This window comes from Monodon monoceros, unplaced genomic scaffold (assembly GCF_005190385.1).
Source record: "Monodon monoceros isolate NGI ecotype Baffin Bay Population unplaced genomic scaffold, NGI_Narwhal_1 Super_Scaffold_11, whole genome shotgun sequence".
Lineage (NCBI taxonomy): Eukaryota > Metazoa > Chordata > Mammalia > Artiodactyla > Monodontidae > Monodon > Monodon monoceros.
The window spans coordinates 122,620,505-122,646,347 of NW_021703767.1; the positions used below are offsets into that span (position 1 = coordinate 122,620,505).

The 25,843-nt window shown below is 49.5% G+C and overlaps 1 protein-coding gene across 1 annotated transcript in view; it reads right to left on the bottom strand.

Annotated features, from left to right (window-relative positions):
* CLSTN2 (calsyntenin 2) overlaps positions 1-25,466 on the bottom strand; it is a 636,354-nt gene extending 610,888 nt beyond the window's left edge. The window contains exon 1 of the mRNA XM_029214625.1: positions 25,163-25,466. Coding sequence (XP_029070458.1) covers positions 25,163-25,271 — 109 coding nt within the window. The 5' untranslated portion in view covers positions 25,272-25,466. The remainder of the gene's footprint in view (positions 1-25,162) is intronic.
* Between the last annotated feature and the right edge of the window lie 377 nt (positions 25,467-25,843).

The following is a 25,843-nucleotide window of genomic DNA, read 5'->3' on the forward strand; positions in this document are numbered from 1 at the left end:
GGAACAGGAGGGTAGGGACAGATCTGACAGCAAACAAGCAAAGGAATGACACAGTCATTGCCCACATTTCATCACATTTCATTGTATCTATGGCACCATCCATTAAAAGACCCATCTTGATTTCAGAGATGTTAACATTTGAAAGAACAATTGTCATCCTAGAATTGATGAAACATGGTATACCTGTGCAGACACGGCGGGATGGCACAATGCTTCGAGGAGTATCTATTTTCCCAGACGTATTGGGTTTCCTTTGCGTGACACCGTTGTCTAATCCTGACTCTACAGGGGCACATTCTGATCCCTTAGAAGGAGCACGGGGTTGCCAGGTGTGTTTCTCTGCAGGTTCCTAGTGGATCTCCCTTCCCGGGTGCTCCTTCCCCCAGTCCACCAGGTAGATCATAACTCCAAGTATATCAAGGCTTCAAGTTCATCATGTCAACCTGGGCAGAATTCAGATGTATTATTTTATCCACGGATGCCCCACCACATTCTACAACGGATTTCAGTCTTTTGTACTGAAATGCATACCGTGCCAAAGGAGAAAAGTAACGACTTAGGCAGAAGAAGAGGAAGTATGAACAGCAGGAGGATAAAGCTAAGAAAGAAAGAGCACACATCACTCACTCCCAAACCTCCTGAACACGTGCTGGAGGTGCGGCACATACCCCACGTGGCCAATAAGCCCTCCCAAGAGTGGGTCAGCAACATCCTCAGTCCTCATTGACAGTCCCCACCCCCAGGCTCCTAGGAGACATCACTATGGAACAAGGGTTCCGGTGGCCATTACCCTGTCCAGACTACAAATCAGGCGGGAGCAGGTATTTGCTCTGACCAGCCTTCTGAGTGACAGCTGTCCCCAGACGCTCCCTGTGAAGGAGTGCAAGCAGCCTGGGCGCCCCGGCTAAGCCCTATTTCTGAGCAGCCCCAGCTGCCTCTGCAGTGTGGATCAACAATCAGACACGAGGTCCCCCACTGGCAGGTGGGAGAAACAGTGGCTTTCTCACAGGCAGTGACTCAGCAGGAAAAAAGAATCAGAAAAACAAGGGAAAGTGCTTGCCTTTGAAGAGTTTGACACATGGGCTCCCATGGTGATCCTGAGACTGTGAGCCTGAGAATGTTTCCTGTGCTAGCCCAGCCCCCCTAGCTCAGGGTGGTGAGGCTCAACATTAGAAAGGGGGTCCCCGTTCTCCGCAGGCCTTCAGATGGCAGCCCATGGAAAACAGGCTGGTCTTGGCTTGTGCCCAACATGGCACGCACTCTCTTCTGACTTCAGCTCTTTCCCTGACATCGTCCACCCTCTCCAGAACCCTCAGAGTCCCACACTCCAAAGCATTTCATTGAATCAACAAATCAGCCATGCCTTTGCCCACTCACCCAGTCAAAAGTTTGTGAGTTCAGGTACTGGGGAACAGGGATTGAATTAAGAGATGAGCCTTGCCCCTTTACAGGCCTCACTATCTGGCAGGCAAATCCAGCTTTTCATATTTAAAAAAAAAAAAAAAAAAGTAAGGCTCTATTTGAGGTTTGCACAGGTTAGAGTCAGGACACAACTGTGGGAGGAGAAATGCAAAATGTCACAGAAAAGTCGCCCATGAAGAGAAAATCCCTCTCCATCTTGGGGATCTGGTATGGAGGTTGTGCCTAGGGAGGAGGTGAGGGCATCCTAGGTCCTTCAGGGGGAGGGAGTGGTCCTGCCTGGAGGGGGAAACACCTGGTTCCTTCCTTGTGCTCTAAGTGCCAGACCCAGGCTGGAGATGAGGCTGGAGAGCTGGGCGGCCCCAAGGCGCACGGAGGGCTCCCTGCTCAAAGCAGTCATCAACCCCCCCATCACCTCCACCAGCCCTGACTCTCCAGCCTACTTCAACGCCCGTGTTGCCCTCCTGCCCAGAATCATCTTTGAATATTTTAATCTGTCAGCTTGTTGGTTTCCCCATCAAAATGTAGATCTTCCTGTTTCTCTCCAATCAACAACATTCACCCAAGACTTCTCTGCTCCAAACAGCCTGCTCAACCAGGAAGAGGTGTTGAAGGTGCAGGGTCGGGGATGAAGCAGACCCAGCCTTGGTGAAATGAAGTTTAGGAAGAGCAATATTCCAGCCTGAGTAGTTCCTCAGGCAAAAGGACACTTACCAGCAAAAATAAATTATGGGATTTTTTTTTTTAATTAAGATCTTGAGCTTTTCAGGAAATCTTATTACTGGTGACTGACAATGGGCATTGTGCTCAGGTTTTTGTCATGTAAACCCCACATCTATCCAGCAGCCGTAACCTGTCAGAGCCATTCACATTCTTTGGAGGGTGCCTTTTCTGTTTGCTTCATGATTATTGCTTTTAACCTGAAAACGGGGGAAAAAAGAGAGCCTGTTCCGAATGGGACATCCCTTCAGTAGACCTTCTGTGTTTCAATTTCAAAATCAATACTTCAACAATAAACGAGAACAAAATTTCCTTTGGAGACTAGGCTATGAACAACTATGCCTTCCCTGCTCTCAATCTACCGGGACCCAGCTGGTGGGGCTCACAAGACAGAATCACCAGGCTGGACCCATGGAGGTGATGGCGGCCTCTCGACCTGGCCCCGGTGCTATTTTCTGAGGGACTCCCAAGCACACAGGAGGAGAATGTAAGAGGAGAAGACACACTTTTGCCCTCAGTGAGTACAGAATGGAGTCAGGGAAAAGGACGAATGCACAATAAATGGAGAACAAAATATGGAAAGGTGTCACCAAGTAGGAAGCTGCCTACCAGAGCGATAGTAAGAGCACAGACTCAGAAGTCACAGATCGGCTTCAAGTCCCAACATCATCACTTATGGACTTACTAAGAGCACTCGGAGACTTCTTCAACTATAAAGTGGGGAAGTTATCCGACCTACCGCACAGAGCCCCTGTGAGGGTGAGCTGACCTGAGCTGACGGGTGTAAAGTCTCTAGAACAGGGGTAACTATGCTCAAGGTCTGACCATCTCCTCATCACCCCCTTCCGTCCAGCCTTTGGGTCGCACCTCCTACGGGGACCCATCTTCCCTCCAGAGGTCCCACTGTGCATGCTGCCCCCTCATAGCATGTGCTCCCTGCCTGCTACCCAGGAAATGAGTGTCCTCCATCCTTTCTCTCTTGGGGCATGAGAGAGTAGAGACCACTCTGGCTAAGGCCAAGGTCAAGGACATAGTCAAGGAGAAAATGCAAGCCATCATCCAGTGAGAGAAAGCCCTGAGGTGAGCAGGACCTGCTTCCAGATGACTTAGGAGAGGATGCAGCTGGGTCCACAAGAGGCGGTGCAGCTTCTACTCTGTGTCCCGGTAAGAAGCACGACTATCCTTCATGCAGGCAGGAAGCTGAATCATATACAGCCTCGGGTCAGTAGCCCCAGCCGAGCCCAATCCTTGAGTCATCCAGGCCCAGGCACCAGACACGGGAGTGAAGAAACCTCCAGATGACCCCAACCAATTCCTGATCATTCAAGACCGCAGGCATCACGGAGCAGAGACAAGCGATCCTCCCCACCCACCCCCATCTAAATTCCCAAGCCACAGGATCTATGAGCATAAATTGGGATTAACATACACACACTACTATACAGAAAATAGATAATCAACAAGGACCTACTGTATAGCACAGGGAACTCTGCTCAATATTCTGTAATAATCTATATGGGAAAAGAATCTGAAAAAGAATGGAGATATATATATATATATATGATATATATAAGACATATATATATGTAACTGAGATATATATACGATTCATTTTACTGTATACCATTGTACAATATTGTAAATCAACTATACTCCAATAAAAAATACTTTTTAAAAACGTTGCTGCTTTACATGGATTAGTTGGGGAGTGGTTTGCTAGGTAGCTGTAGATAACCAGAATACCAGCCTCTGCTATGCCCAGTGGTTTACATCCTAGGTCTTACTTTATCTTTCCAACAGCATCTTGAGGTAGGATTTCGTATACCCATCGTAGAGCTGAGAAATCTAACTCTCAGAGAAGTTATGCAACTTTTCCGAGATCCCATGTCTTCTAAGTTGCATAATCAGGACCCGTACACTGAATCAGCATTCACACACCTTTCACACACCATGCATCCGTCAGCCACCTAGAATTACAAGAACTTTTTAAATAAATCAGGGGTTGTCCTCAGTACCTGAAATCACCTATTTACATACATTTTATATGCTGAGAATAGTCACCTCTGAAATAAAGTCATTCGGCTGTCAAAAACATAAAAAATACCAAATCGCATCCACTTGAGCTGGGCCATGTGACTGAAGCTAAGCGGACGGACTAATTCCCGTCAACCCGCTCAACCGGCAGTGGCTCAGGGCACTAAGTCTCTCAGAGAAAGGGCCGAATTTGTATCAATCAGATTTTTTCACTGCCTTATCTGAAATGACAGAATGACCGCAGTCATTCAGACTCATGGGCAAACCGGGGTGGGTGGAGGGGAGAGATTTTCTGTTCTGCCGGCTGTTCCACGTCAGTGAAGGAAGCCTTGCAGACAGAGTTAACCGCTTTGCAAATTCACTTATAGGCACTCTGGGAAAATGCTGAAAATAGACACTCGAGAAATCTGGCTGCGATCAGAGGCACCAGATGTTGTCCCAGATGTGTGGATGATGTGTGCTGCAGGCATCAGCCTAATTCACCTCATTTCCCCTGGGGGGCTGGGCACCCACCCTAGCCCAGATCTTGGGGAAGGAACAGGGGCAACCTTGCCCTCAAAGGGCCTTCAGAATCCTGGGCCCCAAGGAACAGCCGCCCATTCCCCCCCCCCAGGCCCAGGGAATTTGGGCCGCAGAGCCCTGCACAGAGCTCGCTGCAGGGAGACCTCCTCACCCCGGGTGGGAGTGAAGGCCAGGCTAAGTGCCACACAAGAGCGCCCCAATTCAGTGAAGGGGGACACCAGTAAGGGGTAGCAGTCCTCCAAACGCCCCACGAGACCTCACAGCCGCCAAGTGAGTCTGACTAAATGTGCAATGGAATCCCAGCATTGAGATCCTGAAGTACCAGATTTACTATAGAGAGCAAAGTCCAGAGAGCACCCAAGTGCTCTCTATAAAATACCTTCTCTTGGGCTCCCCTGATGGCGCAGTGGTTGAGAGTCCGTCTGCCAATGCAGGGGATACAGGTTCGTGCCCTGGTCCCGGAAGATCCCACATGCCGCGGAGCGGCTGGGCCCATGAGCCATGGCCGCTAAGCCTGTGCGTCCGGAGCCCGTGCTCCGCAACGGGAGAGGTCACAACAGTGAGAGGCCCGCGTACCGCAAAAAAAAAAACCTTCTCTTGTTTGCCCCTCTATCTGTTTGGGTTCCTTCAGGAGCAGGCTCCACCTGAGACAAGGATTTGAGTGCAGGTGGTTTATATGGAGGTGATCTCAGGAAAGACCAGTGGGGGAGGGGAGAAACGACTCAGGAACAAAGGGTGGAAACTGGGCAAGTGGAGCCCAGACCTCGTGGGAACCCCTTGAGGACCACGTGAAAGGCTGTGATGTTCTCCCACCTCAGTGACAACGGAGCAGGGGTATTGATCCACCAACTCCTGTCAGTCACAGGTGGAGGACCATTCCTGGGGGTGTTAATTCCCTGGGACTTCTGACCTGGTCCGCACACAGGCAGAGAGGGGTCTCACGGCCAGAGAGAGCACACAGGCAAAGGGCACCTAGTGCTGGAAGTTGGGCCTGAATCTATGAAAACGGCAGGAGCAGAGGGAACGTGGGCAAGGCACCCTCGATGGCCACACAAATCCCCTCCTCACACACACCCTTGAGGCTGCTGACTAGTCTCTATCCAACCTGCATCATATTAAGTCTGTTGACAATGTACACTGGAGAAGGGCTGTACACTGTAAGGCCAGCCGGGAGTTCACAGCCCCACTGGGGAAGAGGCCCCTAATTCTAAGCCACTGGTAGCAGGCTCCACCGAACTCGACAGCTGTTCTATTCCTCCAGCCCAGCTGGATGAGGTGGGTGGGGAAAAGACCGGGCCTGCCCCACCCTAGACTGACTGTGGGTAGAAGAGAGGGCCACCGCAGACCTGGTTTTGTGACCAGTCTCTGATGTAGGGAGGTCTGGTCCTGAGCCTCCTGGCAAAGCAAACAAACAACAACAATAAAAAAAACAAAGAGTAAATAGGCATGAGGGATCTTATCGGGGTCACAGAGATGTTTTAAAACTGATTGATGATGGTTGAGCCATTTGGTAAATTTATTTTAAAAATCATTGAAATGTACACTCGAAATAGGTGACATATAAAATTTGCTTCCATTGGTTACAAAAATAAATTTATTTTTAAAAAATTTTAAAAATAAAAACCCACATTACTCCACAAAACCATTGCGTCCTAGGAGTGCCTGAGTGTAACCCCGACCTTATTCGCTGCCTACGAGTGGCATATCGGGTTCTTGATATAATCCTTTTAGGGCATTTGTTTCCTTGGAGAGTAAGCTAACGCTAAAATGAGAAACAAATGTAGAGAAGGTCTGAATCATTCTGAAACACCCAAGAGATACTAGAACACCATGCCCTAGACATTGGTTTTACTCCCCAGATTTTGTTAGAAGTACTTTTGTCTGGCTGGCAGAGCTATTTCATACAACCTCAGGCTTTTCCTGCCATGATTTTACTTTTCCCAAGTTCAACCTTTTCAGGTGACTCAGGATGTAAATTCCCCCACGAAGTTAAAAAAGATTCCACTTTCTAAAGAATCCCTGAGGAACCAATGTAGGGAGAAAAAAAACAAAGCAGTCTTAGAGAAGGAAGTGTGTTAGTAAGTTGGAAGAGTGCGTGTGAGAACTCTCCCTTCCCAGCTGGGTCTGGGAGGGAGCTTGCAGGGAAAACACTTTTAAATGCACAGCCCATCGTCCATTATAATTGAAAATATGGTGATGCATGAGAGATGATGTTGATTTTAGAATCAGAATGTCAACCAGGTCTTCTCATTTCAGAAATACACATATCCCTTAGTGCCCTGAAGTTACCGTTGGGCTGAAATTTTTATAAACTCAACTCCAAGTCAAATATTACAGAACTACCAAATGTCACTGAACTCCTTATTAAGGGGATATACCATTTCCCATTAAATCAAAATATTAAAATGCACTTTCATCTCAGAGTTACTGAAACTCTCTTTGGCAATTCAGCCTCTCTCTTAGGAGCACCTTAAAGCTTATGTGAAGGAAGGGGGGGGAAATAAACAGACACCTAGGGATTAATAACAAAATAAAAACCCTCATCCCTCTAAATTAGCAATGAGAACACTAAGGAAGAATTTTCCATCCAAGAAAACAATGTTTTATCTCTGAAATATCAGTATGGACCATAATAAATACTCTAGCCAGTTTGTTAGCATTTAATCCATCTGGATATAAACAGGAAAAGCTGTTATTTTTGCCCCCTACAGTGCTGTCAAGCTCCTCCCTCCTACTGGATGGCAACTGCCTTAAAGAGACTCCAGCCCAATTCTACAGCTTTTCATTCAATTACTAAGACTCAACCCAACTCATTTTTAAACTCCTATCTGATCCACAAAGCTTCTGCTCCCCCACGAAAGGCAAGGTATTCCTAAGTCTCCTGATGGAGGGGTCGAGTGTGGTCTGCTCTCTCCTCCACCCCTCCACCCTACTTTTCTGCTTGTGGGGAAGAGAAGCAGAAGGGAAAGGGGAAGACATGTCTCTATACTTAAAGCAAAGTATGTTCTCCCAAATATGTGGTATTCAGTGCTACAGATGAAAGAGGGAGCCCATGACTAATCTTCTTCATTGATGGGAAAGTTACTTTACATTAATCATCCCGGAAGCACATACACTCTAGAAACGGCCCCCAGAATCATCAGCCTCAGAGGGCCAAGGTCCTGAGCCATCTAGCTTCCCAGGCCCCAACCTGTCTCACCCCCAACATGTCACCTGCCCCCAGCCTGGCTCCATCTCAGGCAAAGTAGCAGTCCTCCCTTCCGCTGGTCTATCCCCTTAAATGATGCTCCAGCACATGGTTGATGGGCTCAGTGTGGTCTTCCAACATGCCCCCTGGGAAGGCTTTATTCTTCAGAAGGTCTTCTGGTGAAATGGGACAACCTCTTTCAGGTGTCCACCAGCTAGTGGCATTTTCCCCTTTGCCCCCAAAGTTCCCCAGAAAGACTACAGCTCCAGAAGTTGTCTACCCTTTAAGGAAATTTCACCTGCAAGTACATGTGGGATCCAGCTTTGGTACATCTTAGAAGCAGGAACTTAGGAGTCAGTGTGTGTGTGTGTGTGTGTGTGTGTGTGTGTGTGTGTGTGTGTGTGTTGGGGTATATCCTCCAGGCACCTCTCGGCCTGGACGTCCCCCAGCACACCATCTAGAACTCCACGGTTCTCTTCCTTGTACTAACGGCACTGGAATGAGTCAGCTAAATATTCTTCGTGTAGCTTTAATAAACCCTAAGTTTCTCAGGAATACAACCATCCTATGAATTAAGGCCAGAGGATACTTTTGTCTCGTTCAGAATCTCACCTGAAGTATGTCACCATTTCTTAACATCACATCACCCCAATATCAACCACGATTTTTTTTTTTTTTTTTTTGCGGTACGTGGGCCTCTCACTGTTGTGGCCCTCCCGTTGCGGAGCACAGCCTCTGGACACGCAGGCTCAGCGGCCATGGCTCACGGGCCCAGCCGCTCCGCGGCATGTGGGATCTTCACGGACCGGGGCACGAAGCCGTGTCCCCTGAATCGGCAGGCGGACTCTCAACCACTATGCCACCAGGGAAGCCCAACCATGATATTTAACTTGCCAATACCACACACCTGGAGCCATCTGCGTTTGCAGCTGTGGCATTCACAGCAAACATCTAATTCGCTACTCCTCTAGTATAGGTGGGCACAAGCATTACACACTATTTTATGATACATTATTTTCCTTTTAGTTTCTTTATATTTCAGTTAAGGCATTACACTGATTTGTTAAATTATGTATGCAAGCAAGCAAGCAGTAATATCAGTACATTTCATTTCAGGATAATAATGGGAGGACTACAAAATATTTGTTGTAAAAAGGGGCCATTGGTTCTGAAGCAATGCAAACCAGTGGTCTGCCTTCATAATCCTTTCTGCTTATTTCCCTGTTATGCACCCTGAGCCTTTAGTCAAACCCAGTTGGGTCCAAGCTCTAGCCTTAATATCTAGAGGGAGAAGCTGTTCCCACTTGAGCCAGAGTTACGGGCAGGCGGCAGCTCAGTCCTGTCCAGGCCCCTGCCCCAGCAGCATAATCTACACAAAAACTCCTGCCCCAAGGAGAAGGGGGGATTCAGGGTCAGAGTCAGCGCTGTTAGCCACCTGCCCCATACAGCCCTGCAGAGCCACATCTCCAGGGAGCACCCCCAGGAGCTTCCCCTACCGACACCAACCTCAAGAGTCCTGGATTTGGGCTGGATGGGGATGGTGGTGTTTCCCTGTACACAGTGTCAAAGCTTGAATGCTTAGAACTGAAGCAGCATATCCTTAGATCTGGAAGTGAATGTTTGGACTTTGAAGGATTCCCACTTGCTCATTTTTTTTTTTTTTCTAGCTATGAGGGTAGCACTCCACGGGCCTCATCATGTGGGGCCATCTCACTCTAACTGATGGCAAAGCTTTTCCAACTAAAAACTTTATCCTGGCCTCTCCACACACATGCATCTGATGTCACCAACTGCAAATCGCTTTTAGTGGCCTGTTTGGAAAAGCAGGCATGCTTCATACACGTAGGACTTCTACAGTCTGAGGCTTCAGAGGATGCCGACAGGAGCCAGGAGTAACCACTGAGAGACATGGAGGCCACGCTGGGCAGAGTGTAAGACCCGCAGAAGCCGGTGGTTACAACTTAATTCTCATCGGCGCAGTGACAGAAGATGTTCTCCCAGATAGGTGGTATTCAGTGTTACAGATGAAAGAGGGAGCTCATGACTAAGCTTCTTCATTGATGGGAAAGTTACTTTACATTAATCATCCCGGAAGCACATACACTCTGGAAACGGCCCCCAGAATCATCAGCCTCAGAGGGCCAAGGCCCTGAGCCATCTAGCTTCCCAGGCCCCAACCTGTCTCACCCCCAACATGTCACCTGCCCCCAGCCTGGCTCCATCTCGCCATCCCTGAACGCACCAGCTCATGCCAACGATAGCCAGCACCCAGCCCGCGATGCTAACCTTCCTAACCAAATTCTCCTTCTCCACCAGCCTTACTCGGGTGGGCTTGCACTGGAAAGATGGGCACTGGGGACCCAGGGGGATGAAGGAGAAAGATAAATCAAGAGGAACTCCACCTCAGCCCTCCATCCCCACAAGGCAACGAGCTGAGTTCTAGGGAACTCCAGACATCACTCACCCACCTACCCTGTGCTAGACCATACATGCCTGGGGGCACAGCATGAGGACGTCACAGACACTGACCTCAGGGATAAGACAGTTTAGTGAGGAACAGGCAGGTGGGCAGGTAGGCAAGCTGGTAAGTGCCACCGTGGAGGTCCGTATGGGAGCTGTGTAATCAAGGTAGAGGGTAAGAATACTCCCAGGGGATGCCCAGGGATGGATCCCAGAAGACGCACCAGGCTGCCAGACAAGGCAAAGGCAGATGGGGCAAGGGCAGGGTGTGCATCGGCGCAGAGACACAAGAAGACCCGTGAGGCAGGGAACTGGGCTCTTTCTGCGGGTCAGGCTGAAGCGTGAGGACAACATATGGAGAGAAGATTCGCTCGTTCACTCCTCAGCCACTGTGCAGGTGCTGGGCTCTGCTCACACGAGCTCACCTTCTAGCCCAGGAACAGGTAGGCACCCACTAAGGGCCTTTTGGGATAAGCCAAGGAAAGTGGACTTTATCCTGAAAGTGATGAAGTGACATGGAGGGATTCTGAGCAGGGGGTGATGGACTGGGTGTGTGTGTTTGAAAGAACCGCCAAGGGCTGCGTAGAAGTGGATTAAAGAGGAACCAGTCCATGAGCTGCAGGGATAGAGAAGTACAGTCAGGCAAGGAGAATCCAAGTTACCAAGTGCTCTCTGAGCAGTGAGGCCCCTGCCTCTTCATCCCGCACCCGCCCCCATCCCTATCCTGAGCTGGCTGCAGTAGAAAGACAAGAGTCAGGGATATAGATAGCGCCTGCCACAAGAAGCAAGGACCAGAGACAAGAACAGCTCAGGACACTGAAAAACACTGAAAACACCAGACAGAGAAGGATCGGTGCTCTACAGACTGCTGAGCCAGGTGTGCTGGCCGCTGCTCAGGAGAAACCCTGCCCTGCCTTTAAGCAGATGCAATCAAGCTAGAGAACCAGGTGAGTCCTTGTGGCTAATGAAGGGGAGACACTGGGCTTGATGCCCGTATCCAGGCAGTGCTTCTGTGGTTGGATCTGAGCACACCCCCAGTCTGCACACCTGAGGCTCTTACATCACAATGGATGGGCAACCCCTCCCTTGTCTCTTGGGGTGCCTTCTTAGGTGTTCAGGAGGGTTGGCTGGGGATTGGCAGGGCTCAAGGTCCCTGGAAATCAAGGCTGCCTTGGTACTGGGGAGAGAGGATGTTCAAGTGCACGTCTTCACCCACGGCCAGAGAAGCCACCCACACCAAGCACCAGGCTATCTCCATGCCAGGACCCACGAGTGAAAAGACATCAAGACCCACCAGAGGTGGCAGTCAGCATGGGCAGGAGCCCAGCTTTTTAAGACCTGTAGCCACGACTGCCAGCTTTTAGATGACAGAAGGTGTCACATAGACTCATCCCGGGAGGGCTTCCACAATTTGAGCACAGGAGCTAAATCACCCTAATACGGTTTGAGCACCATGACAGAGACCTATCTGCCTCACACGTCCCCCACCCCCTCCAGAGAGCCTGCCACGCTGCCCCAAACACCACCAGTGTGCGAATGCGTAACCCTAGGGGTTGAGCAGTGTCCTCTCTTTCTAAATGCGCACATCGCCAAGTGAGATCCTGCATCATGTCCCATTGCCTTAGCTTACAGGAATGTCAGAGCGTTTCCTCTCTGATAAGATGATGTAAGGAGAGCATTAGGTCACCACGTCTAGTAGACTTGAGACAGGGGCAGTGGCAGCTCCAAATTTCCTCTACCAGAGCCCATTTGGTTGGAAGTATGAACCACATGACTTGTTTTGAAGCTGTGGCTGCATAGTGAACCCTCTGTCTTTAGTTAAAGGTTAGGTGGTTCTGATCCACAGAAGTAGCAAAGTTTTCTAAAGATGCTTCTATTCACATTTCCCATTGGATGGAGAAAACAAATTGTAAGATTAGGAGGAGGAGGATTCTCATGATTATTGGTAGTAATTTAAGAAGTGGGTGGGCTTCTCTGGTGGCGCAGTGGTTGAGAGTCCGCCTGCCGATGCAGGGGACGCGGGTTCATGCCCCGGTCCGGGAAGATCCCACATGCCGCGGAGCGACTAGGCCAGTGAGCCATGGCCGCTGAGCCTGGGCGTCCGGAGCCTGTGCTCCGCAACGGGAAAGGCCGCAACAGTGAGAGGCCCGCGCACCGCAAAAAAAAAAAGAAGAAGAAGTGGTTTCCAGGAAGCAGCCAAACACTACCTCCAAAAGCAGACCTTGGTGCCACCAAGGTCTTGCAGAGAGAGATCCTGGAGGGACTTAGGGAGTAGGAAGAGATATGGCAGGAGGGGAAGGAGCGGATGAGAAGGGTGCTGAAGATGACCCGACAATTCCATCAGCCCTCCCCTCCTCCCTCGTGGGCTCTGGGACAAGAGGTGGGACACGTCTGAAAGCAAAACTCCAGGAAAACTCCGTCTTCAAGCAAAGATTCTTGGCTGGTCTCTGACTTGAGTTCCTCCAAGTAAGAGGGCTGCAATTTAAGGACTGGAAGGTTGGGGTGGAGGGGAGGCAGGGGGTTTTCAAGAGGGAAAAGATACAAGTGCAGTAAAAAAAAAAAAAAAAAAAGGTGCTTTATTTGTGACCTCTAGTTAAAAGAATAAATCACTAAAAAGACTTAAATATAATTTTAAAATTAATACACAAGATACAGCCATCTTGATATTTCTCATGATGGTGCCATAAAGCCAAAATAATTGGTTTACTTTCGGGAAAAAAAATAAATAACCAACAAAAAGAAAGTGAAATCTAGATCTTGAAAGTGAAATTCTTTTTAACTCTGATTATAAATTATCTCAGCCTCCTTCCCTGCTCCAAATGACCACACACCCTCCTACAAACAAACAAAAACACACAAGAAAAGAAGAAATGAAGAGGGAGGGAGGAAGGAAGAAAGGAAGGAAGGAAGGAAACTCTTAAAATACCATAAACTGCAAATTCAATATTTTCTCTCATTCCCTAGCATTTCTGTGAGTTTCCTGAGTTGTGGCCTGTCTTAGTTCCTGACTCTACATCCAGATTCTTCATCCCTTCCGTACGAGGTCTGGAGGAGAGAATTTGGAGCATTTTGCAGCAGACAAGTGTGCCAAGAAGTGCCGGTAGAGCAGAATGAGCTGAGATTCTAGGACTGGGTGGGGTTCAACTGTCCTTGCATGAGGACCAGAGTACATGATTTTCCAACTCCAGAAGCAGGGAGAAGAATCCCCGACACTCCAACTTTGTTCTCCTACATTCTATTTCATGTCTAACCATTAGTGATGCTCTAGCTCCAGGGCAGACCGTTATCTGAGACACACAGCATTTCAATGGGTTTGTGGAATAAAGTGAAAATCTGCCCCTAGGAAAGCACTTGTGGGTTTGAGAACTTGAAGGAACAGAAAGAGTTGGAAAAATAAATATTCAGAACCTCAAACCACCAAACACACCCAAACACACAGTCAATCAAGCTAGGGAAATGCTTATAGTCTCCTCCCCTGATTCTTCATAGGCTTTTATAATGCGAGCCCTGCTTCCTCTCCCCTCTGTGCAATCTCCAGTAGGCAACGACAGTAAGTCCTGCAAGTAGGCAGAGCCCCCATAGGAGAGGAGTGGTCCCAGTGACCAGCTGCTACAGAAGACCCAGGTACTCGCTCAGAAAAGTTTCTTTGAGGAGCAGGCTTTCCTCGTCTCTCAGGCCCTCACTCTCCATCCCAGCAGGTAAAGAGACAGTGGTCTTGGCCCCCAACTCAGGCGGGCCTGAGTAGAGACCCCCAGCTGAAGAGGTTAAGCCCATTCCCATCTCCCTGTCCCTCCTCCTTTCTTCTCCCAATAGCCTCCCAAGGTCTTGTTCACCACAGCCCATCCTCAGCACCCAGATGATCAAGGGTAGGGATGTAAAAAGGAGCAGCAGCTGGCCCAAGGGAAGATGACCCTTGGATGCCCCAGTGGGGCACTAAGTTCCCATCACCCACACCCACTTGGGGCTGCCCTGTCCACAGCCAGACCCACTGTTGCTGGGGTGTATTTTGTGAAAGAAGGCAGAGCATTTGGCCTGAGCACCCAGCACAAGCATCTCTGGCTTCAGGTACTGAGTAATGGGCTAATTGTTTCCTGACAGCACGAGAGAGCCTGAATACCACCCATGTTCTCAAGCTCCAGAAGCCCAGCATAAACGGTACTGCTGAAGAGGAAATCATAAATCTTAAGACCAGGATTTCAGTATTTTTGAAGGGTTTCATTTCTCCTCCCTTCCAACTTTGATATATGTACTTACTTAACAAGGGTCTGGTGAGGGTTCATCGAATTAATATATGTAAAGTGCTTGGAGTTTGAAGAGAATATGCAATATAAATGCAAGTGTCGCTAAAAAGGTTAATCTAATTTACATCTAACACTTTCAGTTCATGGTGTTAATGAACTATATCCTTTTAGAGTGTGATTAATTTATTGAAATGTGATCATTTTTCCTAGTGCTATATATGGGTCAGCTTCTCCTCTTATTGTATCTAACTTTACAGAAGAATTCGGCATTTTATAAACTAAAATAATAAATCAAATACCCGGTAATGGTTATATTTCATTAATTACAAGGAGACATGCATTAGATTAACATTTTTCTGTTTTAATTAATTTGCTGAGATGCAGTTATCCATGCAAATTGGAAAATGACACATCAACTTGACATCATATTAACAGTTTTGACTGGTTCTTCCCTGAAAATTTATGGGCCTGCGACTGCTGCACCCCTTGCATAACCATGGTGAACGCCCACCGTGTACCATATGCAGAATGTACATTAAAGAATTAGGAAGGGCCTTACCGCTAAATTCAGTCTTCTCCTGAAAATATCATTAATTAAATTGGTAAGACAGTATAAAGACGGAAAGATGTAGGGTTTTGTTTGGAGGGTTGGAGTCCTGAAGTGTCAAAACCAATTTCTCAAATCTGATCACCTTATTTTCTTAAGCACTTTATCCTTCCAAAGGGTATTCAGAGCCACTTGCACGTGGGTACTCAGAACTTTCTTGAATAGAGGAGGGAGGTGCCATCCTGTCCTTTCTGCACAGGGAAAAGCAGATCGCAGAGGGCTGAGTGATGTGCCCTGAGCCTCACAGGGATCAGTGGATCCAAGTCACGTGACTTGGAGTCACTGCCTTCTCCACAGGTGATTTCCTCGTCAGCCTTCTTTGAAGGCTGCCGATTTGCTTAACTATATAATACGACAGACATCACGGAAATGCAAAGTGGCAGAAATCACAAAAATGACGTGCTGTGTGTTTTATTTTGTTTTTTTTCTATCGGCAAAACTGAAGTCAAATTTCAGCCAATTAAGCGCTTTTAGAAGCTACGAGTGGCATTTACAGCCCTTCTCAGTGAGAATTCCAGCGGCGTCTGCTGGACTTGACTCCCTTACACATCTTGGTGTGGTTAAGAGTTCACTCAACTCTCCTGCAGAACTTAGTGTTTTCAACCTTTACAAAGTGAATGCTGTCATTGGTTTGGAAGGAGAATCAGTTAACTAAAGGGGAGAGGCCTGATGACTAGTTCCTACCAGTGACCAAAGGCAGGGAGTAGCCCTGACCGGGGGAAGTGTGCATGGGCAGAGTCCTCAGGGACTTGCAGCCAGTGTGGGTGGCATCACCCCGGCATATCGTCAACCCCCTCAACGCTCAGCATTCACTCTGGACCTCAGACTGTGCTGGGCACCGGTCACACAGAGGTGACCGGGATGCTTCCCCCTTGAGGGGGTCACAGTCTGCCTGGGGAGGCAGGGAGGTGATAGGCACTGTGATGGGGGAAACCAGAGGTGGTGAAATAAAGAGGGTCAAGGCCCCCACCCAGGAGCAGCCCTGCAACCCATGTCAAGAAATGAAGCATTCCCTGGGGAACTGTCAGCAATAGGGGTTGGCAGGGGCACTTCTCAACCTTGGCTGGGCATCACAAACAACTGAGAGCTTTAAACTAAACCCCAAGTCCTAGATCAATGACCCCAGCATCTCTGCAGGGGTGTTCCAGGCACCTTTGTTATTTTGAAACTCTCAAGTGGTTCCACTGTGCATCCAGGCTTGAGAGTCACTAACCCAATGGATAAGGGGGTAATCTCTGAAAGTAGACTTTGTCCATTCAAATCCCAGCTCTGCTGTAGTAGCAGTAGTAGTTGGGTGAACTAGGTAAGTAGCTTAACCTTCCTGGCCTCAGTTTCCTCACCTGTAAAATGGGGATAATAAGAGCACACATCTGATTGAGTGGAGGACTGAATGAGTATTAATACCTATAAAGCACTCAGAACAGAGCCCAGCACACAGTAAGCTCTTGATAGAAGATCGTATTTACTATCTGGAAACTGCTGGAAAGTTCACTGAGAGAAGAGAAGGCCAGATGAAAAGTGAGGGGAGAAACCATCAACGGACTTTTATGTGAGGCTGGAGAGTTTGGATCTATCTTGAGAGGACTGTGGTTTGTTATCAGGGTTGAGGCTCTCTGTGTATCCTAGCTTCAGAGGAGGCTTGGGTTGCAAGAGCATAGGCAGAAGATCTCTGTAGACACTCGGTCCAGGCCTTTGCTCTATGAATGCCTGAGCTCCTTGATGGGGTGATGGTAGGGATAGGAGAGGTAGAAGGTGGGAGAAGGGCTGGTTTCCTCTAGGATGGGAACTGGTGGCCTGCTCCATCTCCTATCCCCAAGCACCCCCCGGGGCATTGGCAATGAAATGTAATAGAAGAATTGGACTTCAGGTGCTGGAACCCCAGTGGCAGCAAAGATTCTGCTGCCCATGGAAGTAGAGTCAGCCGGGGACATCAAGAGGCCAGGCTGTTCAGACAATGAGCGTCACAAGGGTAACCTGGGAGGGATGGAACCTTGAGGCAATTCCAAGAGTGTTACGTTATTCTCAAAACCCTGGGACCTTAACAGACTGCAGACGGGATGGTGAAGGATGGAATTCATGATGACTGAGATGGCACTTCTTACAGGCCTGGTGGGACCGGGGTTGATGTGACCCATCCTGGCAACAGGGTGATGGATGGGATGAGGAGGGGGTGCTTTCATTCCCAAGAGATGCTAAATAAGGCAGTAGCAACGGGCATGGAGGGGAGTGGGAAGGTTCTAGGTCTTTATGGGTAGAATCAACTGGACGTGATGAAGGATGGGGTGTGATGGAAGAGGACAGATGAGGACGCTGGAGGACTCCAGGGCTCTGGCTTGGGTGAGTGTGCAGATCTTGTACCTTTGATCCAAACAGAGGCCACAGAGTAAGCAGCAGCTTCGTGGAGGGAAGATGAGAGGCTGGGTTGGCACACACATGGGGCTGGTGGTACCCCAGGGCATCCTAGAGGGGCCAGACATGGAGCAAGCCTCTGAGCAGGGCTTAAGGTGAACTAGGAGAAGAGTTGGTCAGGGCCATCTCCGGACGACTGATGTAAGCAGAGGACACTGAGCTGGGGACAAGCAAAGTCCTGAGAAGGTACTGGAAACAAGTGCCTGAGGATTAGAAAACCACTAAGAAGTGGGAGAAGTGGCCTTCGGGTGACATCATCCAAGATATCACCTGGCTTCCTGGTGCTGGGTTGCAACCAACTGCAATTAGTCTGACCCCTTGGTCTGATTCCTGGCTCTGCGGCTACATGCCCTGTGGTGTTCACTTACCAATCTGTAAAATGGGTATTTGTGAAAAAGACAATTGACATATATAAAATCCTGCCACAACAGCAGAAGAAAAGGCAGCCTTATGAGCAGTCACGTCACCTTCTATTTCATCTATGCCATCTCTCTCCCCTCTTGCCACACTCGCCTTTCAGCATCCCCTCCTCATTCTCCCCAGAGTCCAGGCTTCATGTACATCTAATATACTTGAAAGTGTCTGTGGTAGCTTTTCTTAACCCTGCCTGCTTAAAAAAAAGGAGTCAGAGGAGGGCCATGTTTAACCCAGATGAACAACTGCTGGGAGGTCTTCCTGATTCAGGAGACCCCTCCAATGGACCATGCAATGCAGACAGCTGCCTTCTCTACTTGAGGCCAAGCATGACGGGAGGGGAGGAAGGCTTCCAGCTGCCCGGGCGAGGAAAGACGATGTTCGCTCCTGACGGGGAAATCAATCAGAGAGTGAGGCTTCCAGAGAAACTGATTCTTTCAGCAATTTTGAAGACCCAAATGTTCTTGAGCTGCCTCGGAATGTTCCAGGGCAGCAGAGCCTCTCTGGCCTCACTCAGAGCCTTCCTCGGGCTGAAAACACATCACTCTGCTAGGTAAGCCTGTGTGATATGGGAAATCCATGTCTGCCACACTGTTCTGGGTTCAAATCTCAGTTCTACTGTCTCTAAGCTGTGGGACCTTGGGCAAGTTACTTCCCTTCTCTGGGCCTCAGTTTCCTCCTCTGTAAAGATGGGATAGTAATTCTACCTGCATCATTGGTAGATCAAACCAACTGGGGTTAAGATGAAACCAACTGACATATATAAAGTGCTTAAAATAGTGCCTGACACACAGTATGCATTCAATAAACATTCACTCTTTTATTAGCCTTATAAATCTGTATGCAGAAATATATTTGTCCAGGGCTGGGCTCCCTCCTTACTCCTGCCTGCATACCAACATGGGCATTCTTACCTTGCATCTACCTGTCCTGCCCACCTCCTATCTGCTGACCAAATGCCTACTCGCCCATCAAGACCTCTTTCATTTTCTCCGTTAATCTTTGCTGGTTTCTCCTATCCTTGCCAATTTTTTCCTTTCCTACAAAACTTTTTCCAGGTGTTTCATGCACCGTCTAGAGTCTACCCTTTTCCCAGAAGCTACCAAGTTCTCCAATAGTTTGTGTCATGTGTGATGTTTGCCCTAGAGAGAGCTCTTTGATATCTGATATTTGTTTCAGCTTTTCAATCCGCTCATAGAGAATAACAGGAGACTGAGACATAGCTCTTGGCTGAAACAGCTAAAAATGGGGCCCAGTGCATGTTTGGGTTGGCCTCACTCTCACCCCAAGCATCCTCCTCCAACCACTGCTGCCTCCTATCTTCTGCCTATTGCTCCCCCAAAGCTGACAGCATGATTGGTATGGATGAATGTTTGTGTCCTCCCAAAATTCACATGTTGAAACTCTACCCTCAGTGTGATAGTATTAGGAGACAGGGCCTTTTGGAGACCCTCTCCTTACAACCCAAATCCCAGAATATTAGGATTAGAAGAGATCATGAGGGTGGGGTCCTCATGAATGGGATTAGTGTCCTTATGAGAGTCGTTAGAGAGCCTGCTTCCTCTCTCTGCATTCCACACAAAAGGACATGGTAAGAAGTCAGCAGTCTGCAACCCAGAAGAGAACTCTCACCAGAACATAATCATTCTTGGACTTCCTTCCTTCAGAACTGCAGAAATCAATTTCTGTTGTTTCTAAGCCACCTGATCTATGTTATTTTTGCTACAGAAGCCCCAGCTGATTAAGATGGCGAACTTCTGTCCTTTTCAGTGCCAGTGTCTTCAGCTCAGCATGCTTCCCCCAGCTCAGTCCTCTCATGATTCATCTGCAAACCCACCATTCCAATTTCCACAGGGTCCAATTAGTGGTGGGCTAGATAATAAATAATAAAATAATAATCTGTCTCAAGCTGTCATTTGGCTATCACAGTGTCAATTACCCCCTTCCACATAAACATGCATCATCACAGAGGTTGCCAGTATCTTAAACAAACAAACAAAAAAGACTGCTTCTCTGCGTTCTGGGACAGCAAGGCTGGAAGGAAAGTGTTTGCTGGTCAGGGGACTTCTCTTTACAACCCAAATCACACCAGTAAAGCTCTTCCTCCAGAGACCAGAATCCCACACCTTCGGCAGTGGCACATAGAGATGTTTAGTTATTTAGGTAACACACGTTGCTGAGTCCTCCCTCAGAGCTGGCCCTGCGTTAAGTGCCAGGGCTTTTGAGATGAATGAGACAAGACATGGGTCCCAGCCTCAAAGGCATTCATAGACTAGTGAAAGAGGCAGGTGTTTTCACAATTCAAGCCAAATGTCTATGTGTGCATGTATTTATATATGACTATGTCCACACATATGCACATGTGGAGAGAGACAGAGACAACAGAGTTTGAACGGAGGGAAGATATGAACGAAGCTACTGAACTGCCAAGAGGTCAGTCAGAAAGGGAGAATGTCACCAAATCTCAGATGCTAGAACCCAGTGTTTAAATGATCAGTAATTACAGTCACTGTGTATTTAATGCTGTTTACATGCCATGAACTGTGCTAAGTGATTTCTAAACACTTTCCTGACAACCACTTGGCAAGGTAGATCTTTGTATCCCCATTTTATAGATAAGGAAACTGAGGTTCAAAGGGATTCACTGATTTGTCCAAGATTATCTTACTGGGAAGCAGTAGGGCCAGGATTGGAACCCAGGTTTCTCTCACTATGAAGCCCAAATTTTCCTTCCTACAGAACAGGAGAAAACATCCAAAATCTCTATGTCATTAAACAATAGCACTGCAACTGCAAACAGGTGGATTCACCAAGCCACTCACTACTGACTGCTCGGCTCACATCCGGAGGCCAGGCAGTAGGGTGGACTTGGAGACCAGGACAGGGAGGGAGAATCAGGACAAGATTCCAGCCCTTAGAGCTCACAGGGCAGTGCTGGAGCCAGACAAGGAGCACAGGTACACCAGAGGGAGAGCCACATCCGGGGGACCAGCCAGGGGGACCAGTCAGGGAAGGCTCCTAGGAGAAACCATGCCCAGGCCTGGCTGTGTCTTGAGTCACAGAGGCATTAGGCTGAGGAAGGTGAACGTCTAGCTTGAAGACATGGTCCAAAGGGCCCAGGGCAGGAATGAGCACATCCTGGTCCAGGAACCACAGGTGCTTTGGGATAAGTGCAGGTCAGAGTGCACCCTCTGAGGCAGTGCTGAGGACATTTTGTCGTTTGTGCTTCAGTTGTTGGGGAAATAACTGCTACACCCCCAGGAGACACATGCTACCTTCCAAGAGATGATATAGGACAATTCACCATAAAAAGTCCACACCGCCTTCGCCCCCACGGGAGGTTCTGCATGTGCGCTTTGGAATACGCAAGGATGGTTTCTGAATCTGTTAAGAGGAAGGATGAGGCTGCTGCTTGAAGCTAGAACACAGGTTTCCTTGTTCTCACAGGCTGAGAACAAGGCCCACTCCATTTATCTCCCAACAGGCCCCTTGAAACAGCAGCCCTGGACTCTCCTCCTGTGTATGCAGGGCCACAGGGGCTCTTGGGGATCTCAGAGATACAGTCAGCTTCCCTGTGGTCACTAGATCTGCCTTTAAATCCAAAGGGGAGAATATGCGATGAACAGTCAAGGGGCACTGGCCATGGTGAGCCTTCGCATTCTCACCCCAGTGTCACATCGCTCCCCTGGTTGTCCTGGCAAGTCACTTGCCCTCTTTCGGACTTAGTTTCTTCCTCTGTGAAATGGGCTACCAAAACCAGCCCTGCATTTGTAAAAATGAGAGACAGCCCAGTTAAACGGATGAGCGCAGTGCCTGTAACACACTAAGGAGAAGTTCCACAAACTGCAGTTACTACAATTATACAACTACTGCTACAATTCCGCTCTGTCTCCTCCCCGCCCCATTACCAAATGCTGTGTTTGCAAGCCCTCTTCCTATCTCTATCTCCCTTGTCTGCTCCCCATCGCATGGTACTATACTTGGCACAAACTCAGCCTGCTGTCATTCTCTTAAAGTTTTCACATAAAAATCTTATCTCCAGTCAGATCAAAGCTCTCAAAGCAAGGTAGTAGTGAGATGGGAATGGTTGTGTGTGTGGGGGGGTGATCTTCTTATATTTGCCAAGAATCCTCCAGAGCACTGAGCCAGGCTCTGGGCACACAGGCGGGCACTACATCAGTTATTGCTGATGGTCTCTACTCAAGCATCGTCCTGAACAACCAATACCTGGATGTTGAGGACTGAAAAGCGTTTGTGTACCAGGTCCCTGAGACCTGAGACCACTGATGCATCACCAAATTTGGCACAAATCTTAAGAGGTTTTTTTGTATTGCCTTTTCTTCCCTGGATAAGACATGCCTTTCTCTGCTCCAGAGGCTCCTTGGGTCTACAATGCCTTCCCAAGCTTTGCTCATGAAACATGTGCATAGGATCTGGTCTTTTCAAGGCATCCAGGAAGTGTTTGTCTTTTTTGAATAATCAAGATACAGGAGAGAAAAGGAAGGGGTTATAATAGCTGCCTGGCCACTGTATTATTTCTGACGTCAGGAATATGTTTGTACTCAAAGTGCAGCGATTCTGCGAAAACCCCAAACAGTTCTCAGGGATTAGCTGCTCGATTCCCTACAGGAAGAAGCAAGAAACACAAAGGCAGAACAAGCTGTGTGCCGCAAACACGACATTGTACACGAGCCCAAGCCGGGAGGACATACTTCCAGACAGTTGTCCAGAGGGTGCATTCAGGTCTGCCACGCAGCTTGATGCCCCACTCCCATTTTTCCTCTGTGAATGAATTCAGAAACTGTATGGGAAAAGAAAGCTATTTTTTTGTTCAGTCTTCTTCATAGGTCTTCCTGACTTTTCTCCTTTTTAGTGATGGGGATAATAATGACATGAACCTTAGAAAAGGCAAAGTCAGTGGTGGGACATATCATATATGAAGCATACCTTCAGTATCTCAAATGTTCTTCAGAAATTATATAAAATTTAGAGACATAAAATGCACGTGCATTGTAATAAGGAGAGTCAGCCCTGTAAATCCCAGCTAAAGTGTCATAGCAAATGTCTCTGTTTTGATCAGATATTACACATTTGTCTTTTAAAAAGAAATGAAAAGAAAAATGTAGCTAACGGCGCCCTTTGCAGCCCCCCAGTGGTTGGAAAGAGAAAGAGGAAAGAACACGGGGGAGACAGCAACTCTAGCTCCGCAGGACCAATCAACTTTTTACTCCGGAAAGACAAATGGCTTATTTTCAACATGAAATGAATATGTTCTAAGTGGAGAAGATGCAAGGTGTTGGTTAAAATGCACATAATTATTCACATATGCGTGAATCACTGAGAGCCTAGATTTTTTTTTTCTTTTCAATCTTTCTCTTTTATCTCTACCAAGTTTTCCATTTTGACGATGCATAAGCATACCAGGGCTTCTTCCCAAACAAGTTTTTTTCCCTTCCTTCACTTGCTGTGAGCCCCCCTGTACGTAAACATCGGCTTAAACATACGCCATTTGCTCCGCTACAAAGTGACGAAAAAAATCGAAAACGTAATCTGCCTATTTAACAAAGTGTCTATATTGGGGAAGGAGAGCAAACGATTTGGTCGTTCTTTGTTTTTTATTCTTGCTTTCACCAAAACAAGCGTCTCTCTGAATGATCAACGACTCCTTTACCCATTCCTTTACCTTTCCTTTACCACATGTTTGAGACATTTTCATAATCAGTTTTCGTCTTCCCCCCCAAAAAACTACCTCTCAAGGATGGGGGTGGGGGTAGGAATTGATGAAAAGGAACAGGACGCCTGCTTATAAAATAATGTTACAAAAAACGATGCCACCAAACTAAAAAATTACAGCATAAACAGAAACTCTCCTATTCTCAACCGTCTCACTCTCAAGTTATGGGAGAGGCATTCCCGAGGTCCTGAGGAGGCGAACTGGCTGCCTCGCGCTCTCCCCACCCTCCAAGGGTAATTAAACGTAGAATACATTCCCTCCTGAGCCACAGGTAAGCTACAGTTCAAAGCCAGTTTGCAAATCAGGTTGCCGCTAATAGGGAGCCTCTGTATCTACAAGAGCAAACTCCTCCGTCCTCTGAGGATTGTCAGTGACCACGTTCCTTCCCGTACTGGTTGCCGGGCAAATCTGGCCACAGCCTTTAAACCAATCGCACGCCCTTCTATCCTAGTCAAAACGCAGAGAATCAACAAGTTACCACCAAGCCGGGCACTCCAGCCCAGAACTGCCACCGCCTCTCCTGCGCCCATCGCCACCCAAGCCCGCTCTGCTCCTCCCTTGCCTCTCCCACCACCGTCCAGCAAGCACGTGACCTTCCGTTTCAGTTCGCCCTCCAGACGCCCCCACCCCGGCGCTCCTCCCCGCGCTCCCAGGCAGCGAATTCCGCGGCTCGCCAGCCTACAGTCTCCCGACCGCGCCAGGCGTTCACCAGGATCTTGCTTCCTCCGGGGCGGGAGAAGCGGGGAGGTCAAGAACTCCAAGCCAATAGGGTTGCGGGGAGGGAGGTCACCGGATTCTGCGCCTCTGTGCTCGGGTGCCCAAGCACAGTCGGAGAGGCTATGGGGAAGGGTCACATCCCGCACTTCTTCCGGACTCCGCGGCCCACCCGGAGGGCGCGCGTTCCCAGGGGAGCCAGAGCCGCCCTGGGGGATCCTGAAGCCAGCCAGGGAGGCCATCCCTGGAGCCCACAAGTTTCCACCCCATCCCCGAGCTGGGAGACGAGCTCTGCTCCCTCCTTTGAAGGCGCCGCCACTGATTCCTCCCTCAGGGCTGGAGCAGACAACTGCCTGTCCGCGCCGTGCCAGCGCCCTGCTCCCGCCGCTCCCGGGCCGGAGCCCGCCACTCGGCCACTACACCCCCACTCCGACGCAGAAAGCCCACAGAGTTGTCCGGACTCCCCAGACCTGGCCTTCCCCTGGGTCCCTAGAACCTGCCCAGGGGTTGGGCCGGCGTCCGCAGGTGGAATCTCTCTGGTCCAGGGCGCAGGGCGCTCACTTTGGTCATCCCGGGCGCCCGGAGGCCGGGGAAGCTGCGGCAAGGGAGGGTGTGCAAATCCAGCGGGGTCCCCGCCGCTTGCACCCTCAAGCCCGCCCTGCTTCCCTCCTCCGAGACGAAGAAACTTCCCCAGCACCCACCTTTAGAGGCGAGGAGGCGGCGCCGCCGGCTGCCCCCGCCGCCGCCGCTGCCGCTCCCCACGCCCAGCACCAGCAGGAGCGGTACCCAGCACAGCCTCCCAGTCACCATCCTCGCCGCCGCCGCCGCCTACGAGCTGCCGCTGCCGCCGCCGCCGCCTACTGCCCTCGCCGGCTCTCGCCTTCCGGTGTCCGCCGGGCCTCGGGCCGCCTTGCCCTGCCTCTGTGTGCGCTTCGGGCGCCGCCGCGCTCGGCCTCCGGTGCCCGCCGCCGCGCCGCTAGCTCGCCCTCAGCAGCCGCGCTCACTGGCGCGGACCCCGAGCAGCTCCGGCGCTCACCCCAGGACGGCCCGTGACGTCACGGAGGGAGGGAGGTGGCTCCTGCATATTCATGAGACGCGGACACCGGCCGCGGCTCCTAGGCTCGCGGCTCCGCGCCCTCGCCCCCCAACTTTCCTCCACCGTCCTCGAGCTCCGGGGCCCTCCTCTTCCAGGTAGGACTCGGCTCCCAGAGGACCGGGTGGGCGGCTGCGGGGAGCCCTCCGGCCTCGCGCCCTCGCTCCGGCTCTCAAATAACTGCCTCGTGGGAGGGCTGGCTCCCTCAGAAGTGGTCCCCGGGAGCCTGAGCGTCGCCTGCGGGGGCTCAGCGCACCGTGCCCCGCCACGCCCTTGGAGCTGACATCCG